The sequence below is a fragment of the Cervus elaphus genome, chromosome X (genome assembly GCF_910594005.1).
Source record: "Cervus elaphus chromosome X, mCerEla1.1, whole genome shotgun sequence".
In the NCBI taxonomy this organism is placed as follows: Eukaryota; Metazoa; Chordata; class Mammalia; order Artiodactyla; family Cervidae; genus Cervus; species Cervus elaphus.
This window is the reverse complement of record NC_057848.1, coordinates 76363876-76383436: the sequence shown is the minus strand read 5'-3', so window position 1 is coordinate 76383436 and position 19561 is coordinate 76363876. Positions and strand designations below refer to the sequence as shown.

At 40.0% G+C, this 19561-nt stretch overlaps 1 protein-coding gene across 3 annotated transcripts in view; it reads left to right on the top strand.

Moving 5' to 3' along the window:
* Positions 1-17425, top strand: part of GABRA3 (gamma-aminobutyric acid type A receptor subunit alpha3) — a 228850-nt gene extending 211425 nt beyond the window's left edge. For all 3 annotated transcript variants that reach the window (XM_043897578.1, XM_043897577.1, XM_043897579.1), the window contains exons 9-10: positions 1799-2010; positions 15140-17425. In XM_043897578.1, the coding sequence (XP_043753513.1) occupies positions 1799-2010; positions 15140-15475 (548 nt within the window). In that variant the 3' untranslated portion in view covers positions 15476-17425. The remainder of the gene's footprint in view (positions 1-1798; positions 2011-15139) is intronic.
* The last annotated feature ends 2136 nt before the right edge of the window (positions 17426-19561 follow it).

Genomic DNA, 19561 nt, shown 5'->3' with positions numbered 1-19561 from the left:
CTGGGTCGGGAAGATCCCCTGTAGACGGGAATGGCTACCCACTCCAGTGTTCTTGCCTGGAAATCCCATGGACAGAGGACCCTGGTGGGCTGCAATCCATGGGTTTGCAAAAGAGTCAGACACGACTTCACAACTAAAAAACAATAACATGAATACTCTTACTAACAATGACAAAATTATTGTTATAATATTATTGTTAAAATGTGACTACAGTTCAGTTCAGTTCAGTCACTCAGTCATGTCTGACTTTTTGCAATCCCATGAACTGCAGCACACCAGGCCTCCCTGTCCATCACCAACTCCGAGAGCCTACCCACACTCATGTCCATTGAGTTGGTGATGCCATCCAACCATCTCATCCTCTGTCATCCCCTTCTCCTCCTGCCCTCAATCTTTCCTAGCATCAGGGTCTTTTCAAATGAGTCAGCTCTTCGCATCAGGTGGCCAAAGTATTGGAGTTTCAGCTTCAACATCAGTCCTTCCAATGAACACTCAGGACTGATCTTTAGGATGGACTGGTTGGATCTCCTTGCAGTCCAAGGGACTCTCAAGAGTCTTCTCCAACACCACAGTCCAAAAGCACCAATTCATTGGCGCTCAGCTTTCTTCACAGTCCAACTCTAACATCCATACATGACTACTGGAAAAACCACAGCCTTGACTAGACAGACCTTTGTTGACAAAGTAATGCTTTTTAATATGCTGTCTAGGTTGGTCATAACTTTCCTTCCAAGGAGTAAGCATCTTTTGATTGCATGGCTGCAATCACCATCTGCAGTGATTTTGGAGCCCCCCAAAAATAAAGTCAGCCACTATTTCCACTGTTTCCCCATCTATTTGCCATGAAGTGGTTAACAATATGAGCTTTAGAGTCTTGATTCTAAAGCTCATATTGTTAACCACAGCACTGTATAGTTCATATACATATCTAAACTATGAACAGATTAGTAAAAAATTAATGTAATTTAAAAGTGAGTAAAAGAAAGTCTTAAATTTAGGTTAATAAATACCACCAAGAAAAAGAATCAATTGATTTAAAACCAAGCTCTGGTTTGGCAAAAACTCACAAGAAATAGATGTGAGAATAGTTTTGGTTGTTCATGAATTCAATAGGTCCTAGACTGTGATGTAGCTAAAGGACAATTTTTCTACAATAGTTTGTTGTGTTATTGGGGGAATAGTGTCCACAATAAATGAGATGAAACTCCAGCTAATATCAGACCATGTCCTGAGTCTTAGCCTAAGTTCTGGTCTGTTGAGAAGGCATCTACCAGAATGGAGAAGGAGGAGAAACAAAAGAAGGAGCTGGCCACGTTCTAGAGATGAACAGACTTACAAGGAACCATGGCCACTCTCTCCAACTTTCTGAAGTCCTGTCCCAGAAAGAAAAAAGCAGGGTTTCTTTCTTATGTCTCCAGACAGAACCTCTGAGATCAGTCAGTGGATTAGGAGTTACAGGAAGGCAGGTTTCAGCATAAGGTAGACTTTTCTAATTAGAAAACTCTATTACACTGAAATAGGTTACCTACAACCTAGTCTTCAATGGAAATGTTTAAGCTGAGGTTAAAGGGCAACTCTTAAGTGCTATACTGGAGATTTCTATTCCTGTGATAATTGGGATGGGGTGGTTACTATGTAGAACCATTCCATTTTGACATTATCTGCTTTTTTTTTCTTACTTTAAAGAGACCATTTTGGGTGGGGTTTAGCTCCTCCTTTCAAGGAGGAAGATGGTGATATCATCAGGTACACTCAATGTCTTTTAGTGGCAACTAGTTCTTATTTTCTCTCTCCCAAGGTGTCACCACTGTTCTCACCATGACCACCTTGAGTATCAGTGCCAGAAACTCCTTACCTAAAGTGGCATATGCGACGGCCATGGATTGGTTCATAGCCGTGTGTTATGCCTTTGTATTTTCTGCGCTGATTGAGTTTGCGACCGTGAACTACTTCACAAAGCGGAGTTGGGCTTGGGAAGGCAAGAAGGTGCCAGAGGCCCTGGAGATGAAGGTAAGATACAAGAAAGGTGGGGGCTGGGAAGCATTCCCTGAGAGAACTGTATTGGAACCGGGAGTGGGCAGCCTGCAGCCTGTGGGAACTGGCCAGGGCTGTGTGCTATTCACTGGGGTCATCAATCCAATTCTCAACTGGAGTGCTTCTTGGCAGTGTGGAGTGTTTGCTGGGGGCAAAGAAAAGAGGGTCGGTATCATGGAGGGCTGATGTCTTGTGGTAAGGGATCAAACCTAAGTGTGATACTGCTGAACCCAAGGGGAATATGTTGTACTTACAAGGTCACCCAGAAGTGTGGTCTTTATCTTCCACCCAGAGAACAGTCTCTAGGGCCACTTCTGCCCCTCATTTTGGCAATATGTTCCCATTACCATCTAACAAAAATGATCATCATTCCTTCTATGTCTTTGCTTATTTTTACTCTCTACGTGGAATGTTCTTTTCTTATTTTCCTGCCTGATAAAGACCTGCTCAGTCTTTAAGAACCACATGAAATGCTATTTTCTCCATAGAACCTTTCCAGAATCATGAGATAGCTTCAGCTTTTCTGGGGGTGGGTGAGGTTGCTCATGATATGAAAAGCATTTATTTGCACTAGAGTTATTTGTCTGCTTCCTCACTAGACTGAACTTCTTGAGGGCAGGGGCTTGCCTGCATGTGTCTAACTAGCTAGCATCCATGTACAGCATCTGACTCATAGTAAAAGCTGAATAAATGTTAATTAGATTAATGGATGAGAAAAAAAGAAAAAAATCCCAATAAACCACCTGGAATTGGTAGGAATAAAAAAAACATAAATACAGTAAAATCAAGTTTGGTATCCTTGACTGCTTTAAAAGAGTTGAGATATCTAGCTGTAGATGAAGACTAACCCACGATGCTAAAAAGAATGGGCAGATGTGGCCCCAGAATCATGGAGAAGAGAAAACATAATGAAGATTTTTCAAACTGGAGGAATAGATTCCATAGAATATAGACTGGTGAGTTGGAAAATTCTTAGAATAGATCTTAACTATTTATTTAGTTAAAATTTATTAACTCTTTGCTATAAATCATGAAGAAATAAGTATATTTCGTCTTCCTCCATCTACTCTACCATAGGAATTTCTTGGTTGGTTTTATTATTCTTCTTAGTCTAGTTGTTAACATTTGTATCCTTAAAATATATTTACCCATCTAATGCTTGATTCATCAGTTATAAACCAGGTCTGTTGATCCCTCACCCACTGCAAGATAATAAGGAAATTATTATACTTACCCTGCTTCTCACCTTTGCTTTCTACCAGTCCCTGTCATCTCTCAACTTTTGTTATACAACTATTTCCACATTGTCAAGTTTTATAGTATTTACATGCTTTTATGCAGTCATAATGTCTGTATTTTATTACTCACAGTTCTATATTTAAAAAGACTCTCTTCTCAAAATGGTCCTCTTATCCATTTTTATGTTCATCGCTTAGTTATCTCAAGGCTATCCTCTGGAAGTTTCTTTAGGAATGGTTCGTGGGAACCATATTTCCTACTATCTTACATGTATAAAATTATCTGTCAGTTGTATTTATACTTGAATTACATTTGGGCTGTTGTACAATTTGTGGGTCGCATTCTCTTTCTCTAATGTCCACATAGACATTGGTTGCAGTTTTCGGTTCTAGAACTGAATATTGTTATGAGGAAATTTAAAACAACTCTGAGAATCTTTCACATAATGAGGAGATGATTTTATGGCTTAGAAACACATATGCATGTGTCTTTTATTTACAAATACCACTTACTTTACAAGGATAGATCTTGATCTATCTGTATGAATTTTTCCTAGGACAGCATGTTGTCCTTAAGTCTGTAGATTCACAACTGTCTTTGTTTCAGGAAAGCTTTCCTAAAGCACATCATTGCTCTGTTATCTTCCTAAAAGCACAAATTATACATATAATAGAACTTTGTAATCCTTATTTACCATTATTCTCTAGTAATTTCCAACTGTCACTTTCCATTTTATTTTTCTCAAGCCTGTCTTCTGTGTCTCTGAACATTTTCACCATGTCTGTTCTCCTTCATTTCTATAGTAGTAGTATTTTTCCTTATATTAATTTTTTTAATTTCTGCTGACTTAGCTTTTCATGTATTCTGTTTATTTCGTGTGTTGTTATGCAGTTCTTTATTGGTTCTTTCCCCTCATTGTAACATATTTTGCATCAGTAACATATTCTTTTTCAACTGTTACTTGAAGTTGTATTAGAGGAGTTCTTTACTAACACTGCTATGTGTGAAAGTATCATTTTGGGGAGGGACTGAGACAATGAATAGGATAGTTGTGAGTGGTTGAGAATAAGTAGTTGAAAGTGAATAGTTTGACCATCATCTGTTATCTGTATAAATTCTTATAAATAACCCACAAGAAAGGCCTCTATGTATGGTGTAATGTGTGCATGCTTGTGTGCATATGTGTAATATTGTACCCTTTAATGTTTCCAGTCTCTACCTCCTCACTACTATGTAGTAATCAAACAGTATTCCAGGATGTTTTCACTACCAGTCTGAGAACCATTTGTTTCAAAACAGAGGTCATTTGTTTTTCACTCAGGTCCTGCAATCCATGTTTTAGGACTCTGTTCTTGGCCTGAAATCTAGAACATTAGGCATCTTCAATGTCTTCTTCACCCTGATCCAATTTTTACTGTGTTTGGGAGCCCTTACGTTTTGGGGTAAGGGTTAAAAATGCTTCCAATTTTCATCAAAGATGGAGTTTTGGTTTCATATGTCATTTTCCTTATTTTGGTTGGTTCCAGAGAAGAAAAGGAAGCAAAGATGTCCTTATTCTGACATATTAAACTGAAAGACCCTTATTAAACAGATGTTTTAAGAGCAGTTTGCACTAACTACTGACATATAGCCTGAGTTAACTAAGAAGAAATTGTGCCAAACTAACCTTAAGAAAATTCATGGAAAGTTTATTAGACTGGTAGAATAGGAAATATATAGACTTTATCAAGACATCTAACTTTTTTAAATTATGTCTTCATGAAGAAGAAATAGCAGTTGAAAAAATATTACAATTATGCTGATGTAGTTGGTTGACCAATTAAAGTCAAATATAATCTGATTGATGGATAGACATCAACCTGAATGGATATTGCTGTAATAAGCCACAAGTCTTTATCTTTGACCCTCCGCAGATTCTTTACCATCTGAGCTACCAGGGAAGCCCTCTTAAATACTGTCATCTGTGACTTAAATAAAAATACTTAATATGGGAAATTCAAATTTGTAAGCTGGCATTAATGAAAAAAAGTATCTTCTGAAGTAGAGTCCAAGAGAATTTCTGAAATTTGAAAGAATAGGCTGAAACCAAAAGGTTAACATTTCTAAATACAACAAATTTTTACACATATGTTCCCAAAAAAGTTCAGGGATAAAAAAGCTTAACAAAGATTGCATGTTATAAATAAGATGCTATGAGGGAAAGAACACATTTAATGTAAGCCATCCATGTGGTGTAACTCTTGAAAAGCCAAATTTGATTTGAGTCTGAGTTAGGAGTTACCTAGAACAAATGAGATAGTAAACCCCTTTTTATTCTGTACAGGTTGTGCCATGTTTAAAATATGCTGTTCCAGTTTAGTTACTACAATAGAGAAAGGACAGATGCATTAAGGCAATGATGATTGCTAATTTCAGATATCTGAAAGGCAGTCATAAATATCTTTTGAAATATGTGGTAGACTTGTTTTTTGTGATTGGGAAGAGATGCAGTGGTGGCTTGAAGGTAGAAAGAGCACTTGAACAGTGTGGCTGTAGATGTCAAAAATGATAACCGTTTCTCCAATTTCAAGAAGTGCTGAAAATGAAAACAAAAAAAGGACAAAAAGAATCGTCTAAAAGTCTTCTGCAAAGATGGTGATCTTAGTATTCCTCCTTAGTTCTGTCAATTGATTTAAGTTATTGAAAGGATGTTGATGAGATTTGAAAAAAAACTATGAAATGTATAAAAATGGATTTCTAATATGAGGGTACTATGTTTTGTGCATGCTGCTACAATATGAAGGAACTAACAGAACCACTGACCCACAGAAAAAAATGAAGTGCATTAAAAGTAAAAACAGTGAAATTTAACTATAACTTATTTTGCTTCCTTTAGAGAGACATATTAAACCTTATTTGCCTCATAAAACTAGAATAGGTGAGCACAAAACTGTTTAAAACTAATATAAATGATTCAGAAGTCTATTTCTGATCTGTATTATGGTCAAAGATTAAACAGAATATGAGGGGAAATATAAAGGAAAGGAAAAGAAGGGATAGGTAGGAACAAATACCTCATTTTCAAATGAAGACAAATGACTACCTTATAATAGCACTCTGCAACATAGATGAACTGTGGGCTTCTGAGGAATAGCTACACGTTTTATCACTACTTCCTTTAAAAATCCCACTAAAATGAGGGTAAAGAAATAAAACAGGTATAAACCCACAAGTACCAGGAGAACTAGAGACGGGCTTTCAGTCAGACAAGAGATTGTAATGCACTTTTTAAGAAAAATGAATGTGGAAAGACAGAATAAGAACTGATTTATCAAGTTGGAGAGAGATATAACCCTGGAGAAATTCAGCATTCAAGATGCTTTGTACAACAGACAATAAATCATGGGGGTGCAATTAAGGGGACTGGATAAATGCCTGTGTGCAGAGTAGTCAAGACCCCAGAGCCTGCCAGCATATAAAATGTCAACAGCCAGATGTAGAGTTTCCTAAAGACCAGCAGAAGTTTCTCTTCTAAAGAAGCTGAATGTCTCCATAGAAAAGACCTTAATACAGTGACACTATGGAGTATCCCATAAAATGACCTCCCTCCAGACAATCTTCAGTCATAGTTTACCAGTCAACAAGCCCAGCTCAGGCACACTAAACATACAGACATCTTTTATGTTGCCAAATAATACTATGATACGAAGGATTATCAAAGTGAAATTTATAATAGAGAAAAGTAAAGATTGAAAAAAAAAAAACTCATCTTGGCAGGAACAGAAATAATTTAGGGAATTAAAGAGAACCTAAGAAAAGCAAAGTAAATCTTATCTTATATTTGTAAATATATCATATACATAAAATAAGGAGGATGCTAATATAAAAGGAAATCAGAGAATAAAGAAGAGCTTCTGAAATGAAAAATAACCGCCAAGTGGTAATGAAGCTGATCTGATAAGGAAGGGCAACAACCTCCATGAACACAGAAGACAAGCCACAAAAGGGGTTCCAAGAGGCTGCTTTGGGGACAAAGACCCCAATGAAGGCAGTGTTCTGCAGACAACTCAGAGGCCAGGCCTTCCTGGGGAAATGTCTCCAGTGTTTCACAGTGTAATGAGAAATAGAAGTTTCCACAGATGCTGCCTTTCTCTGTGTCCCAGCTGTGGGGTTGGTGGCCTGAGCTAGGAGAGGGGGGAAAAAAGCAGTTTTCGCTCACTTTCAGTTCCCTGCCCAAGGTGCTGACCCAATTCCCTGCCACAAGAGGGTCAGTCTGAATATACAAACCCTATTTGGTTGTGTGATCCTCTCAATAATTTGTGAAAAAAAGTGAAAGTGTTAGTCACTCAGTCGTGTCTGACTCTTTGCGACTCATGGACTGTAGCCCATCAGGCTCCTCTGTCCATGGGATTTCCCAGGCAAGGATGCTGAAGTGGATTACCATTAACTTCTCCAGGGGACCTTCCCAAGCCAGGGATCAAGCCTGGGTCTCCTGCATTGCAGGCAGATTCTTTACCATCTGAAACACCAGGGAAACCCCAATAATCAGCTCTAGCTTGTTTCATAACTTTCATGGCTTTGCTTGATCTATTAACCACTCTTTCTCAAGTCATTGCAGCATTTCTGCCAGGCAGTATTTATGCATTTGTTAACGAAAATCAAGATGTGACTAAAGATCAGAAGCTCAGTAGCAACCTATGTTGTAGCAGTGATGTCAGTCCATTGATTGTCTTTGGAGAGTTAACGTTGAAAACAAAACTCTTATTGATCAGACAAAGATGATCTGCTGAAGACACATGCACTTTTGTAGAGTTTAACATCTTGTGTTTTTCTGAAAAAATACACATATATACATATGTTGCTTTATTTGAAACAAAATATGATGCATTTGAAAAAATAACTGCCAGAATAAAAGTTTCAACAGAGATGGGAAAATAAACTGAAAAATATCTCTCTACAAGTAAGGTAAAAAGGAAATAATTGATGAATGAAAAGAAAAGGTTAAGGGACTTAGGGATGAATCCAGGAAATTCATCCAACTCAGAACCTGCAGAATGAGTGAACAGAGAAATGGGAACAAAGGAAATTATCAAAGAACTAATATAAGACACGTTTACAAAAGGAAAGATATAAGCCTCCAGATTGAAAGTGTCCTCATAGGTCCACATAAAGTCACATCATCTTGAAATTTTAGAAAACCAGGGATAAATGGTAGACTAAAGAGATTCTAGAAAGACAGTAAGTGTTATTTACAAAGAAATGATTAGCAGAATGGCATCAGACTTCTCAGCTACATTGGATGCTGGAAGACAGTGGAGCTGTAAATCTAAATCTGAAGGACCAATGATTTTCAACCTTGAATCCTATGCCTAGCCAAAGTATCACTTACATGGAAAGGTAGTTATTTTCAGACGTGCTAGAACTGAGAAGTGTCACTTCCCATGGATTCCACCTTAGGAAAATACAGGAGAATATGTTCTATTAAAATGAGAGTAGAATGAAAAAGAGAAAGACACTGGATCCAGAGAAGAGGGTATCCTACAGAGGAGATAGATGAACGGAATTCCTAAGTGAAAGCTATGCAGCAAGCAAACCTGGAGAAGAACCCAGTGCAGTTTGTAACAAGAGGCTAGAGGTATTTATCCAGTCCTTTATAATGATGTTACCATTGATTATTGATTGCACTAAAAAGATTGCTATAATTGTATGGAAGATGGAGGAAGGGTTGCATAAGTGAGGTTAATCATTATCATGAAAATATGAATGGTTATGTGTAAAACTGATAGCAGTATAAGCATATTACTTAGAAATATATAAATATTAGAAAATTTAGAAAATTAAAATAAAGATAGAAAGTTAAAAATAATTATGTTATAGGACAAGGTTGGGGTACAGGCATTTTAAGTTTTTACATTTATTTCTTTTTAACTATGTGCATTATTACCTAGATTATATTTTTTGAAAATTAAAAGTAAAAGCAAATTAAAATAAAGAAATAAAACTCTATATTTAAAAAGAAGACAATTATTATTATTAGAAGTTCTTTTAAAATATTCATAAATTCTCACCTAAATTTTAGAAACACAGTAATTCTTATGCTTTTTTCTTATTTTCAGACAAGAAATTTGAATGCTCTAGAATAATGTTTTATTTTACATTAGAAAATACTCAACTTCCATCCATAATTTGGAAAAGTTTAGTTTTTTATCATTAATGGCTTTTTAAAATTTGTGGCATTCCTGTAAAAAACAGCCACAAATAAAGTCACCACTTGGTATGGTCTCTCTGGGGTGAATGATATTCACTCTGGGTTAATTTGTATTCATAAAGTGGTAGCCTTCCCACCCTTTTCTACAGTAGGTATAAATGCCCTGACAACAAACATACTCTATCAACTGGTAAGTTGATTGAAACAGAAACAAACAGGGATATCAGCCAAGATGGCAGAGTAGAAAGACTCAGTGCTCACCTCCTCTCAAAAGCACACCAAAATCACAACTGTCTGCAGAACAACCATCCATGGAAAAGATCAAAATTTATCAGAAAAGATCTTCTACAACTAAAGATATGAAGAAGGAACCAAACAAGACAGGTGGAGTTGTGATATAGGCAGGTCTCATACCCTGGGTGGGCAATCCATAAACGAGAGAAATATTACCATTGCAGAGGTTCTCCCCTAGGAGTGAGGGGTCTGAGCCCCAAAGTGGGCTCCATAACCTGTGGGTCATATGCCAGGAAAATGAACCCCCAGAGCATTTGGCTTTGAAGACCAGTAATGCATACAATTGAGAGTCCCAGATAGCTGGGGGGAAATAAAGACTTCACTCACATGCTCTGGGATCCAGGGCAAAAGCAGTAATAGGAGGCTGGGTCAGACTCACCTGCCGATCTTGGAGAATCTCCTGGAGAAGCTGGGGGCAACTACAGCCTCCCCTGGGGACATAGACACTGGTGGCAGCTATTCTGGAGAACTCATTCTACCATGTGGACACTGGTGCTGGCAAACACCATTTTGGAATCCTCCCTCTAGCTTATTAACCTCAGGACCCAGCCCCGCCCTGGCCCAACAGTCTATAGGTGCCAGCTCTAGCACACCTCTTGCCAAGCAAATAACTGGGCATGGACACAGGTCTACCCACCAACAGATAAACACAATTAATAAACCATAGATAATATTTGAGTCTCATCCACTCTTTCCTTTCTTATCCACTGGCCCCAGGTCCATCCCCACATATGATCTGGATATCCCCCACCCTCTCAGTAAACTGGTGCAAGTGATTACTTCTCTTGCACCTGCATTTTCTCCCCATTCTATTGGCTTACTGACCTCTTCCTAATCCAGCATGCTCCCTTCCTCTTTTGAATTCACTTGACTCAGCATTTGTGCCTTTCTGTGTTTTTCTTGTGTTCTCCCTTATATTTTAGTTCTTTCTAAAATTTATCATCTTAACTGTTTTTAATAAGTATGTTCACAGTATTGTACAACCAACTTTGAGAACTTTTTCATCCTGCAAAACTGAAACTCTATCCCCATGAAACCAGAAATTCCAATCCTCCCCTCCTCTCCCCCCCTGGCAACCTCCATTCTACTCTCTGTCTCTAGCAATCTGACTTCTCTAAGTACTTAATACAACTGGAATCATAACATCCTCAAGGTTCATTCATGCTATAGCATGCATCAGAATTTCCTTTCTTTTTAAGGCTGAATAAATCCCATTGTATAGATGGACCACATTTTCTTCATCCATTCTTCTCTCTATGCATACTTGGGTGGCTTTCATCTTTTGGCTAGTGAGAATTATGCTGCTATGAACATGGTTGTACTCATATCTTTTTAAGACCTTGCTTTCAGTTAAGGGGGGCAATATATTCCAAAGTAGAATTGCTGGGTCATATTTTAATTTTTTGAGGATCTGATGTACCATTTTTCATAGCGGCTGCACCATTTTACATTCCCAACAGTACATAAGGGGTCAAATTTCTCCATATCCTTGTCTACACTTGTTATTTCCTTTTTTATTGTTACTGTTATTGTTCTTATTTTTGATAGTATGCACCCTAATGGGTATGAGGTGGTATCTCATTTTGACTTGCATTTCCATTATGATAAGTGATATTAAGCATCTTTTCATATCCTTATTGGCCATTTCTATATCTTCTTTTGAAAAATGTCTATTTTAAAACCCATTTTAAAAATTGGGTTGTTTGGATGTAAAAATTGGGTCTTTGTCTGATTTGTCTTTGAATCCAACATAGCATACACTCCATTATTTACCCACTTCTGAAAACTGGGGTTCAGGAAAGTTGGATGGATGTTAGGTTAGCAGTCATAGGACTTTATCTGCATATACTCTGAGGTCCTGGAGGTCTCAAGTACATTCAGGGCTTCAACTAACCCTCTAATTAGCACTTCTGAAAACAATTATCATGAACGTCATCTGAGAAAAACTCTAAAGTTGGACATGCATTAGTCCATGAAAGTTTTCACTACCTCATCCCCAGTCCACATGAGGTAGCTTTCTAGAAGGAAAAGTGTCCTGCTCTGAGGTCAGAATGCTTGGAGGAGTTTGGAAGAGTGAGTTTCAGTTTGGTGGTATGGGAATTACTCCAGGATGAACTATAGAGATATTCTATATATCTCTGCCTGTATAGGAGAAGTCATACTAGATAGGAGAGGTCATACTTCTCAAGAGTTGGAGAAGACTCTTGAAAGTCCCTTGGGCTGCAAGGAGATCCAACCAGTCAATCCTAAAGGATATCAGTCCTGAATATTCATGGGAAGGACTGATGTTGAAGCTGAAGCTCCAATACTTTGGCCACCTGATTCGAAGAACTGACTCATTGGAAAAGACCCTGGAGCTGGGAAAGATTGAAGGCAGGAGGAGAAGGGGATGACATAGGAACAGGTCATTGGATGGCATCACCGACTCGATGGACATGAGTTTCAGCAAGCTCCAGGAGTTGGTGATGGACAGGGAAGCCTGGCATGCTGCAGTCCATGGGGTTGCAGAGAGTAGGACACGACTGAGCGACTGAACTGAACTGATAGGAGAGGTCAAGACTCAGCAGGAATAAATTAGAAATCACATGAAGAATCTTCAGTTGGGGGGTCAGGTTTCATTCTGTAAACATCTATAATGCAGCTAAGAGCCCAGCATTGGCTCGGGAGGTAGGCACAGAATCATAGCTTGGTCAGAGTTAAGTGACTCTAGTTTGTGTCTATCAAATTCCAGGGTGTAGAGAAGTATTAGAAAACTAGATGCAGAAATGTGAATTATTAACCATTAATCTCTGCTTCCTGTTTCTGTCTTCTCAGCACTACAACTTTTGCTTTGATTTCCCTTCTTTGACAATTTAGGTAAAAATTATAGTGGCTGATTAAAAAGTTCCATGATGGAAAGGGCGAGGGAAATTAAAAGGTAATTTTCTTTTATTACTTAAAAAATCTGTGATTAAATCAACTGCTGCTTCTCTACGTATAGAACACAAAGTGCCTACAGAGCTAAAGAAAGTGTTTGCTGTTCAGAATGATTATTTCAAAGACTTGGTCATAACCAGCTTATAAGATGACTAAATGAAATAATATATGTGAGTGTGAAAGCTTCTAGCAAAGTCAGGGTAGTGGGTTTTTTTCTTTCTTTTCTTTTCTTATTTTTTGTCTAACCATGAAAAAATAGAGATTAGTAAGCAAATGAATAAGTAAACAAGTTGAATAGGCAAACAAGTGAAGTGCTTCTTTATTTAATAGCAGAGGCATTTAGCAGCAGGCCTCTATTCACACAATGAATTTGCTAATTCTAAGTGAGTCCCATGTAGTATTTAAAGCATTTACAAGGTTGTTAGACTCCCTTAGAGTTCTGTCCCCCTTCCACTTGTAGCAATGTAACTATAATCCTCAAAGAGAAAGAACGGTTTTGCTTTTTAAGTGTCCTGTTAGTCAGACTGTTCATTTACTTAAACCAGCACCCACTTCTTGGTCCCTCTTACCCTCCCTGATGAAAACCCTGAAGCCAGCACAGACAGGCCTTTATCATGCACACGCTCATCTACCTACAGCAGACTCCTTGTCATTCCTCAAATTAGCAGTGCCCTTGACCTGTGCATTGCCTTGGCTACATCTTCATCTGGTGAGCTCCTGCTCATCTTTCATGACCCAGCTCACCATCCTCATTGCCTTCTCTGAGCCACCTTTTCCAGCACCTGAAGGTACTTTGCCCCTCCCTCTACTGAATTCCCATCACCCTTTGGTCATATCTCTTAGAACTCCGATCACATTATATGGCAATGGTGTGTTCACAGGGCTCTCCCCCCTGCCCGCCCCCACCACTGGACTGCAAACTCCTACAAAACAAGGAGTGAAACAGACAACTTTTAACCTTCCCACCTATCCTGAAACATCTAGAGTAGTTCTTGGCCCAGTAGATATTCAGTGGCTGTTGGGCCAAAGTTATTATTAGGACCAGGAAGATCAATAGCAGTGTGGTCTAAAGAAAAATAGGTCAGAAAATGGGGGGGGGGCACTCGGAAGTAAAGAAGAAAGGAAACAGATTAGGAGAAAGGGAGTCAGTAGGAGAGGGCAGGAGTAGAGAAATCCAGGAAGGAAACACATGCAAAGAAGTAAAACAGATGCTGGGAAGCAAAGTCACGTTGAGAAAGAAAAATTCGAGGTATGTGAAATCAGGGCAACACGTTGGTCGTCACTTTCCATCAAATACTCTTGGGCATTTTCAAAGCTCATCTGTCCCCACTTTTCCCTAGAAACAAAGAGGGCTAAAAGGAAGAAAAGGCCAGAGTGGGAAGTGAGGCAGCAAATACTATGAACTCGGCACTCAGACTATGCCCTCAGCCACTGCCTTTGGCCTCTCCTGTTACTCAGCCTCTCTCTTCTGACCCAGGCCTGAGCTTTGTCACCTTTTCTCTTTTCTACGTGGAAGGCCCATGTATATACAAGTCATATATGTGAGAACAAATGGGCACATGTGTGTATGCTTATTTATCGTTGAGTTTTTTTTTTATAATCTGGAAAAACAAAGATCAGAGTCATAGCAAGCCCCTAGGATCCCTGCTTGTGCTGTCAGAGGGAAGCATTTGTAAAGTTCCCTAGAGAGGCTGTCGCAAAGAGTCAGACACAACTGAGCAACTGAAATGAACTGAACTGGAGAGGCTGTGGCTCCTGCCTGCATGAAGGGTTATAATGATGCATGTAAACATGCTGTAGAATGTATGTCTTTAAGACAAAATGACTTTCAGACTCACCAAGCTCTCTTCCTCACAGGAGATGTGCCACTTGATGGTTGAAGCCTTTTGGAGTTATGTCTCGGGTAACCAAACAGTGTCTCATACCTATAGAACAGTACAGTGCAGCCCTGGTTAAAAATCGGGAGCCCAGATGGCCAGTGTGGGCTCGGCCACTCAGTCTGAAGCTGAGTTTTCTCATCTGTCAAATGGGAGTACTCTCACACACTTACATTGTATGGTTACTGTGAGGATCAAGTCACATTTTGCATAGGATCCTACACATGACCAAGATTTCAGAGTTTTCCAGTTATTTCTACCACCATTCTTTCATCTGATCCTCTCAACAACCCTGCCAAATATTTTGATCCTCATTTTACAGATGAAGAAACTAAAGCTCTAAGGGGAGAAGTCACTTGGCCAAAGGCACAATAGCTAGTAAACCAGGATGATACAGATTTTGTTTTCGAAGTCATCTTCAATTTATTCCTTTGTACAAAGCTGGCTACTCAGTGCTATTGGCTTCATGGCCCCTCTTTCCTAACTTCCCTCATGTCTCCTCCTCCCCACAGCCTTTGAAGGTGTTCTATATAGTGAATTAATTAGCTTTCCTTTTGTCCCCCCATTCTCCCCTACTTTTTCTGGCCCTTAGAAGAAAACACCAGCAGTCCCGACCAAGAAAACCAGCACCACCTTCAACATCGTGGGAACCACCTATCCCATCAACCTGGCCAAGGACACTGAGTTCTCTGCCATCTCCAAGGGCGCTGCTCCGAGCACCTCCTCCACCCCGACAATCATTGCTTCGCCCAAGACCACCTATGTGCAGGATATCCCGACTGAGACCAAGACCTACAACAGTGTCAGCAAGGTTGACAAGATTTCCCGCATCATCTTCCCTGTGCTCTTTGCCATTTTCAATCTGGTCTATTGGGCTACATATGTCAACCGGGAGTCAGCTATCAAGGGCATGATCCGCAAACAGTAGGTAGTGGTGGCGCTGCAACCAGAGCACTATATACCCTAGGAAGCATCCAGGCACCCAAACCCCAGGGCTCCCCTTCATGTGTTTCAGGATTCTTCTTTTGTAACCCTCTTACCACGCCATGACTCTCAGTTAATATTTAGGAATCTCAATGAAGAAACAATAACAGAAAAAAATTACCTGTCCCTCTAACATTGCTGAGTATGTCCTGATTGGAGCCAAACACTGCCATTTGTCCAGTTGCTTATCTTAATCTGCCAGTCTCCCTCAGCTGAGGGCACGGCATGTATTTTACTGCACTCTGCCCACTACAGAAACAACAGGAGACTCTAAAGCCTGCAGTGAGAGCCTTGGCTATTGGAAAGGTCCAGAATAAGGTAGATTGTTGACTTGTCCAGATCAGATGATTCTGACTCACTAGGGGGCTAGCCTGGGTCCCCAGTGGTCCTGCCTGCCACCTCTCCTGCCCACAACAGGGCCCACTAGGCGTAAGTACTGATAACAAAGGCAGGAGCCAGTGCTAACCTCTGAAGATGGCCCAAAACCCCTTTATTGGCTTGGAGGTTAGTGTGGACAATTAAGGCTTTATCGCTGTCTACCATGTATTGCCAAAATAGATAGAACCAGTTAGGTCAGCCTGGCACCAAGATGACAAATACCTGCCAGGTCTAGACCCTCAGGAAAATAGTACCTTCTTTGGTACATCTCATCCAGAAAGCCCTTTTCTCTTAAGCTCTTTGAACGTGTTGTAGCCAGCTGAACATGGCTTATCTTGGACTCATTACTGCCTATAAACTCTTTAGGAAAAGGATCAAGTATTTGTTTTAATTTATACTAAGAAGGGACACATGCAACAAAATGAGATCAAATGCCTAAATTTTCAAAAAGATTAGAAAGATATGAAAGTTACCTCCTGGCCAAGGCAACTCGTCAAATACTGGATGGAATGAGAGATTTGGGCTGGGTGGTAGTTGAGGCTTGAAGACTGGCTTGAAAAAGAGGGCTACTGGCAGGTGAAACTCAAGTTCTTCTTTCCATACCCTCCACACTCCAGACCCTAGCCCAAGAACTTTGCTCCTACTTGTCAGGGACCTCTGGTCCTCGATGTCGATATTAAGAGGGATGAATTAGAGTCTAGTTTACTTTAACCCTATTACCAGTTTGATAATATATTATTTAAAGGATTCGATCTCATTTGTTCTTAGTGTGAATAAAAGGGACAGTTATAATTGTAAATTTTTTATAAAGTAGACAAACTCAGTTTCAGATGTTTGAATGACTCACCGAGGTTCCTTATAAGTGTCTGTAATAGAGAACTATCATGGACCCCTTTCCAAAGGCCAACATGAAGATAGGACTGAGAGTCCAGGTCCATCTAGACCTCAGAATCAGCACCATCTCAACAGGCATGCTGGGTCCTGAATGCAGTTTGGTTGGACACCAAAAATATTTTTAGAAAGTCACAATGTGTTATCGAAGGAAACCACTTCTCGTCGCCATGGTTCAAGAGAATGAGATGAAGATGGCAGCCCCAGCCACTAGTCCAAAGTATCCGGGAGCCCCTAAGTAATGCCACAGAGGGCACCAAAAGGAGATTCTCCCTGCCCACCCCCTGATCAGTGCTCCTAAGGGGTCTATCGTTAGCTGCTGGTTGCCTTTTCACCCATCCTTCCCCCATCTCCTGCTTCCTTGCCATTGCTGGGATAATGCATGCCAGTCCCATTATTCCTAAGACTGTGTCTGTAGGTAAATTCATGACTAGAAGAGTGTAGTGTCGTGGCTATGTGGGGATAGGGGGGTGGGGTGGGTGGGGCTGTTAATGATTGTTTTGTTCATGATTGTCTTAAGGAATTTAGAATGGAAGCCTGACCTTTACCTCTCTGTAGAAATTGTGTTTCCAAATGCTTTGGTGCAATGTTTAGCGGCTGTTTATTAAACTCTTTCTGAATTGTACTCAGGCTAAATAACTTTTTTTTGGACACTCTTTGACTAACACAAGCCAGAGTCTGTTTTGGGCTTTCACTCCTATTCTCGTGCCACCCTTAGTTAACACCATTGGAATATGCTGGAAAAAAGGTATCCCAAGAACAAGAGATCTGTTACAGCAATCCAAAATGGAACCCATGTGAAAAGATTGCTTTGATTGACTCAGGGGTCTCATTACCCAATATGACAGAGAAGGAAACACTTGTATTGCTTCCTCTACTAAATTCACCCACTCCCAGGAAATAAGAGAAAGGTCTTTTCTTTGTAATTCAAAAGGCTTCCCCCCCCCTTTTCCATTGATTATTATTTTCCTTAGGCAATAGTTCTCTACAGGTAATAGTTACTAGGCAGAGGGAGAATAAGTGTCTAATTGGTTAGTCCATGTGTTGGGAAATAGATGATGACCTTTATCTGTTACAGAGTTAAGAAAAATCTGGGAAATAATCTTATGAGATGTGCCTGAGGAAATCACTGGGCTTCTAAGGGATGGGGAAAATCTCCTTGGGAGAGCATTTTGAATCATATAAAAGGTTTTCTTGGGTGAAACAAGACCAGAGACTTGAACAATTGGACCCTCAGTGCATATTCTCGCCATGTGGTCATCTGATTGATGTCGTCATACTACAGCAATTTCATAATCCTTGACCAATTCAATCATACCCCCAAAACAACCAGGCTCCCTAGCAAAGTTGCCCACTACCCATATTTAAGTGTTGTTTCCTTGAGAAACTTCTAAGACCAGTTTTCCTCTGAAAACTATTCCCCGAGTTTTATGGGAAAGCTGAAGCTGTTCCCATCAGTAATTCTGTTGCTGAGGTCCCCTAGAGTTTGAAACCTTACCCCAAACTGGGACCAATATTGTGAACTTAAGAATCTTATGGTAATAAGAGCTTCAGAGACATACCCCTAGGAGTTCTAGAGGCTACTGCAAGAATGTCTAATAAAGTATAGCCACTTAATACATATTTTTGAATCATTGTTGTTCAGTCTCTCAGTCATGTCCAACTCTTTGCAACCGCATGGACTGCAGTACACCAGGCTTCCCTGTCCTCACTATCTCCCAGAGTTTGCTCAAACTCATGTCCATTGAGTCAGTGATGCCATCCAACCATTTCATCCTCTGTTACCCCCTTCTCCTCCTGCCCTCAATCTTCAGAGGAGCCTGGTGGGCTACAGTCCATGGGGTCACAAGATTTGGACATGACTGAGCAACTAAAACCTTATTTATGAATAAATAAATGCTAACCTAGATGAGAGGTATGTGGGGTGGGGGGGGGTTCCTCAGGGTGATGTTGGAAAAGAGACTAGCTAAACCATGATCAGTGGAGACTGATGGAAACAAACAAATGCAATATGCAACCCTCTAAAGCAGCATCCAAGTGTTAATAAATGTACACTGTCACTTAAAATAACATTTCCCCCCCTAGTGAATAATTGTTTGCTCCTATGGACTTTTTTTTTTTTCATTTATTTTTATTAGTTGGAGGCTAATTACTTCACAACATTGCAGTGGGTTTTGTCATACATTGACATGGATCAGCCATGGAGTTACATGTATTCCCCATCCCGATCTCCCGTCCCACCTCCCTCTCCACCTGATTCCTCTGGGTCTTCCCAGTGCACCAGGCCCGAGCACTTGTCTCATGCATCCCACCTGGGCTGGTGATCTGTTTCACTATAGATAATATACATGATGTTCTCTCGAAACATCCCACCCTCGCCTTCTCCCACAGAGTCCAAAAGTCTGTTCTGTACATCTGTGGACTTTTAAATCTGAAGTGTTCACGTAATGACCTTTTAGTTCCTCATGCTAAAGTATGGCAGGCAGGAGAGCAAGGCATGACTGGGCACCAGGATGCATCTGTGTTATGATACCCTTCAGAGGGCTTCTCACACTGAGCTTGAGAAGGAGGCTCTCTGGAAGCCCGACTCCTTCCTAGAGGTCTAGCAGGAGATGGAATCAATGAGAAGGGCAATGGAAGAGGAAGAAAGCATTGGGGAAAATTCTGTCAAAGGGGTCTAGAATTGGAGCAAGAATCTCTCTTCAGTCTCAATAGCATCTAATTACACAGGCTCCCTTTTCCCTGGAAACTTCTTTCATGT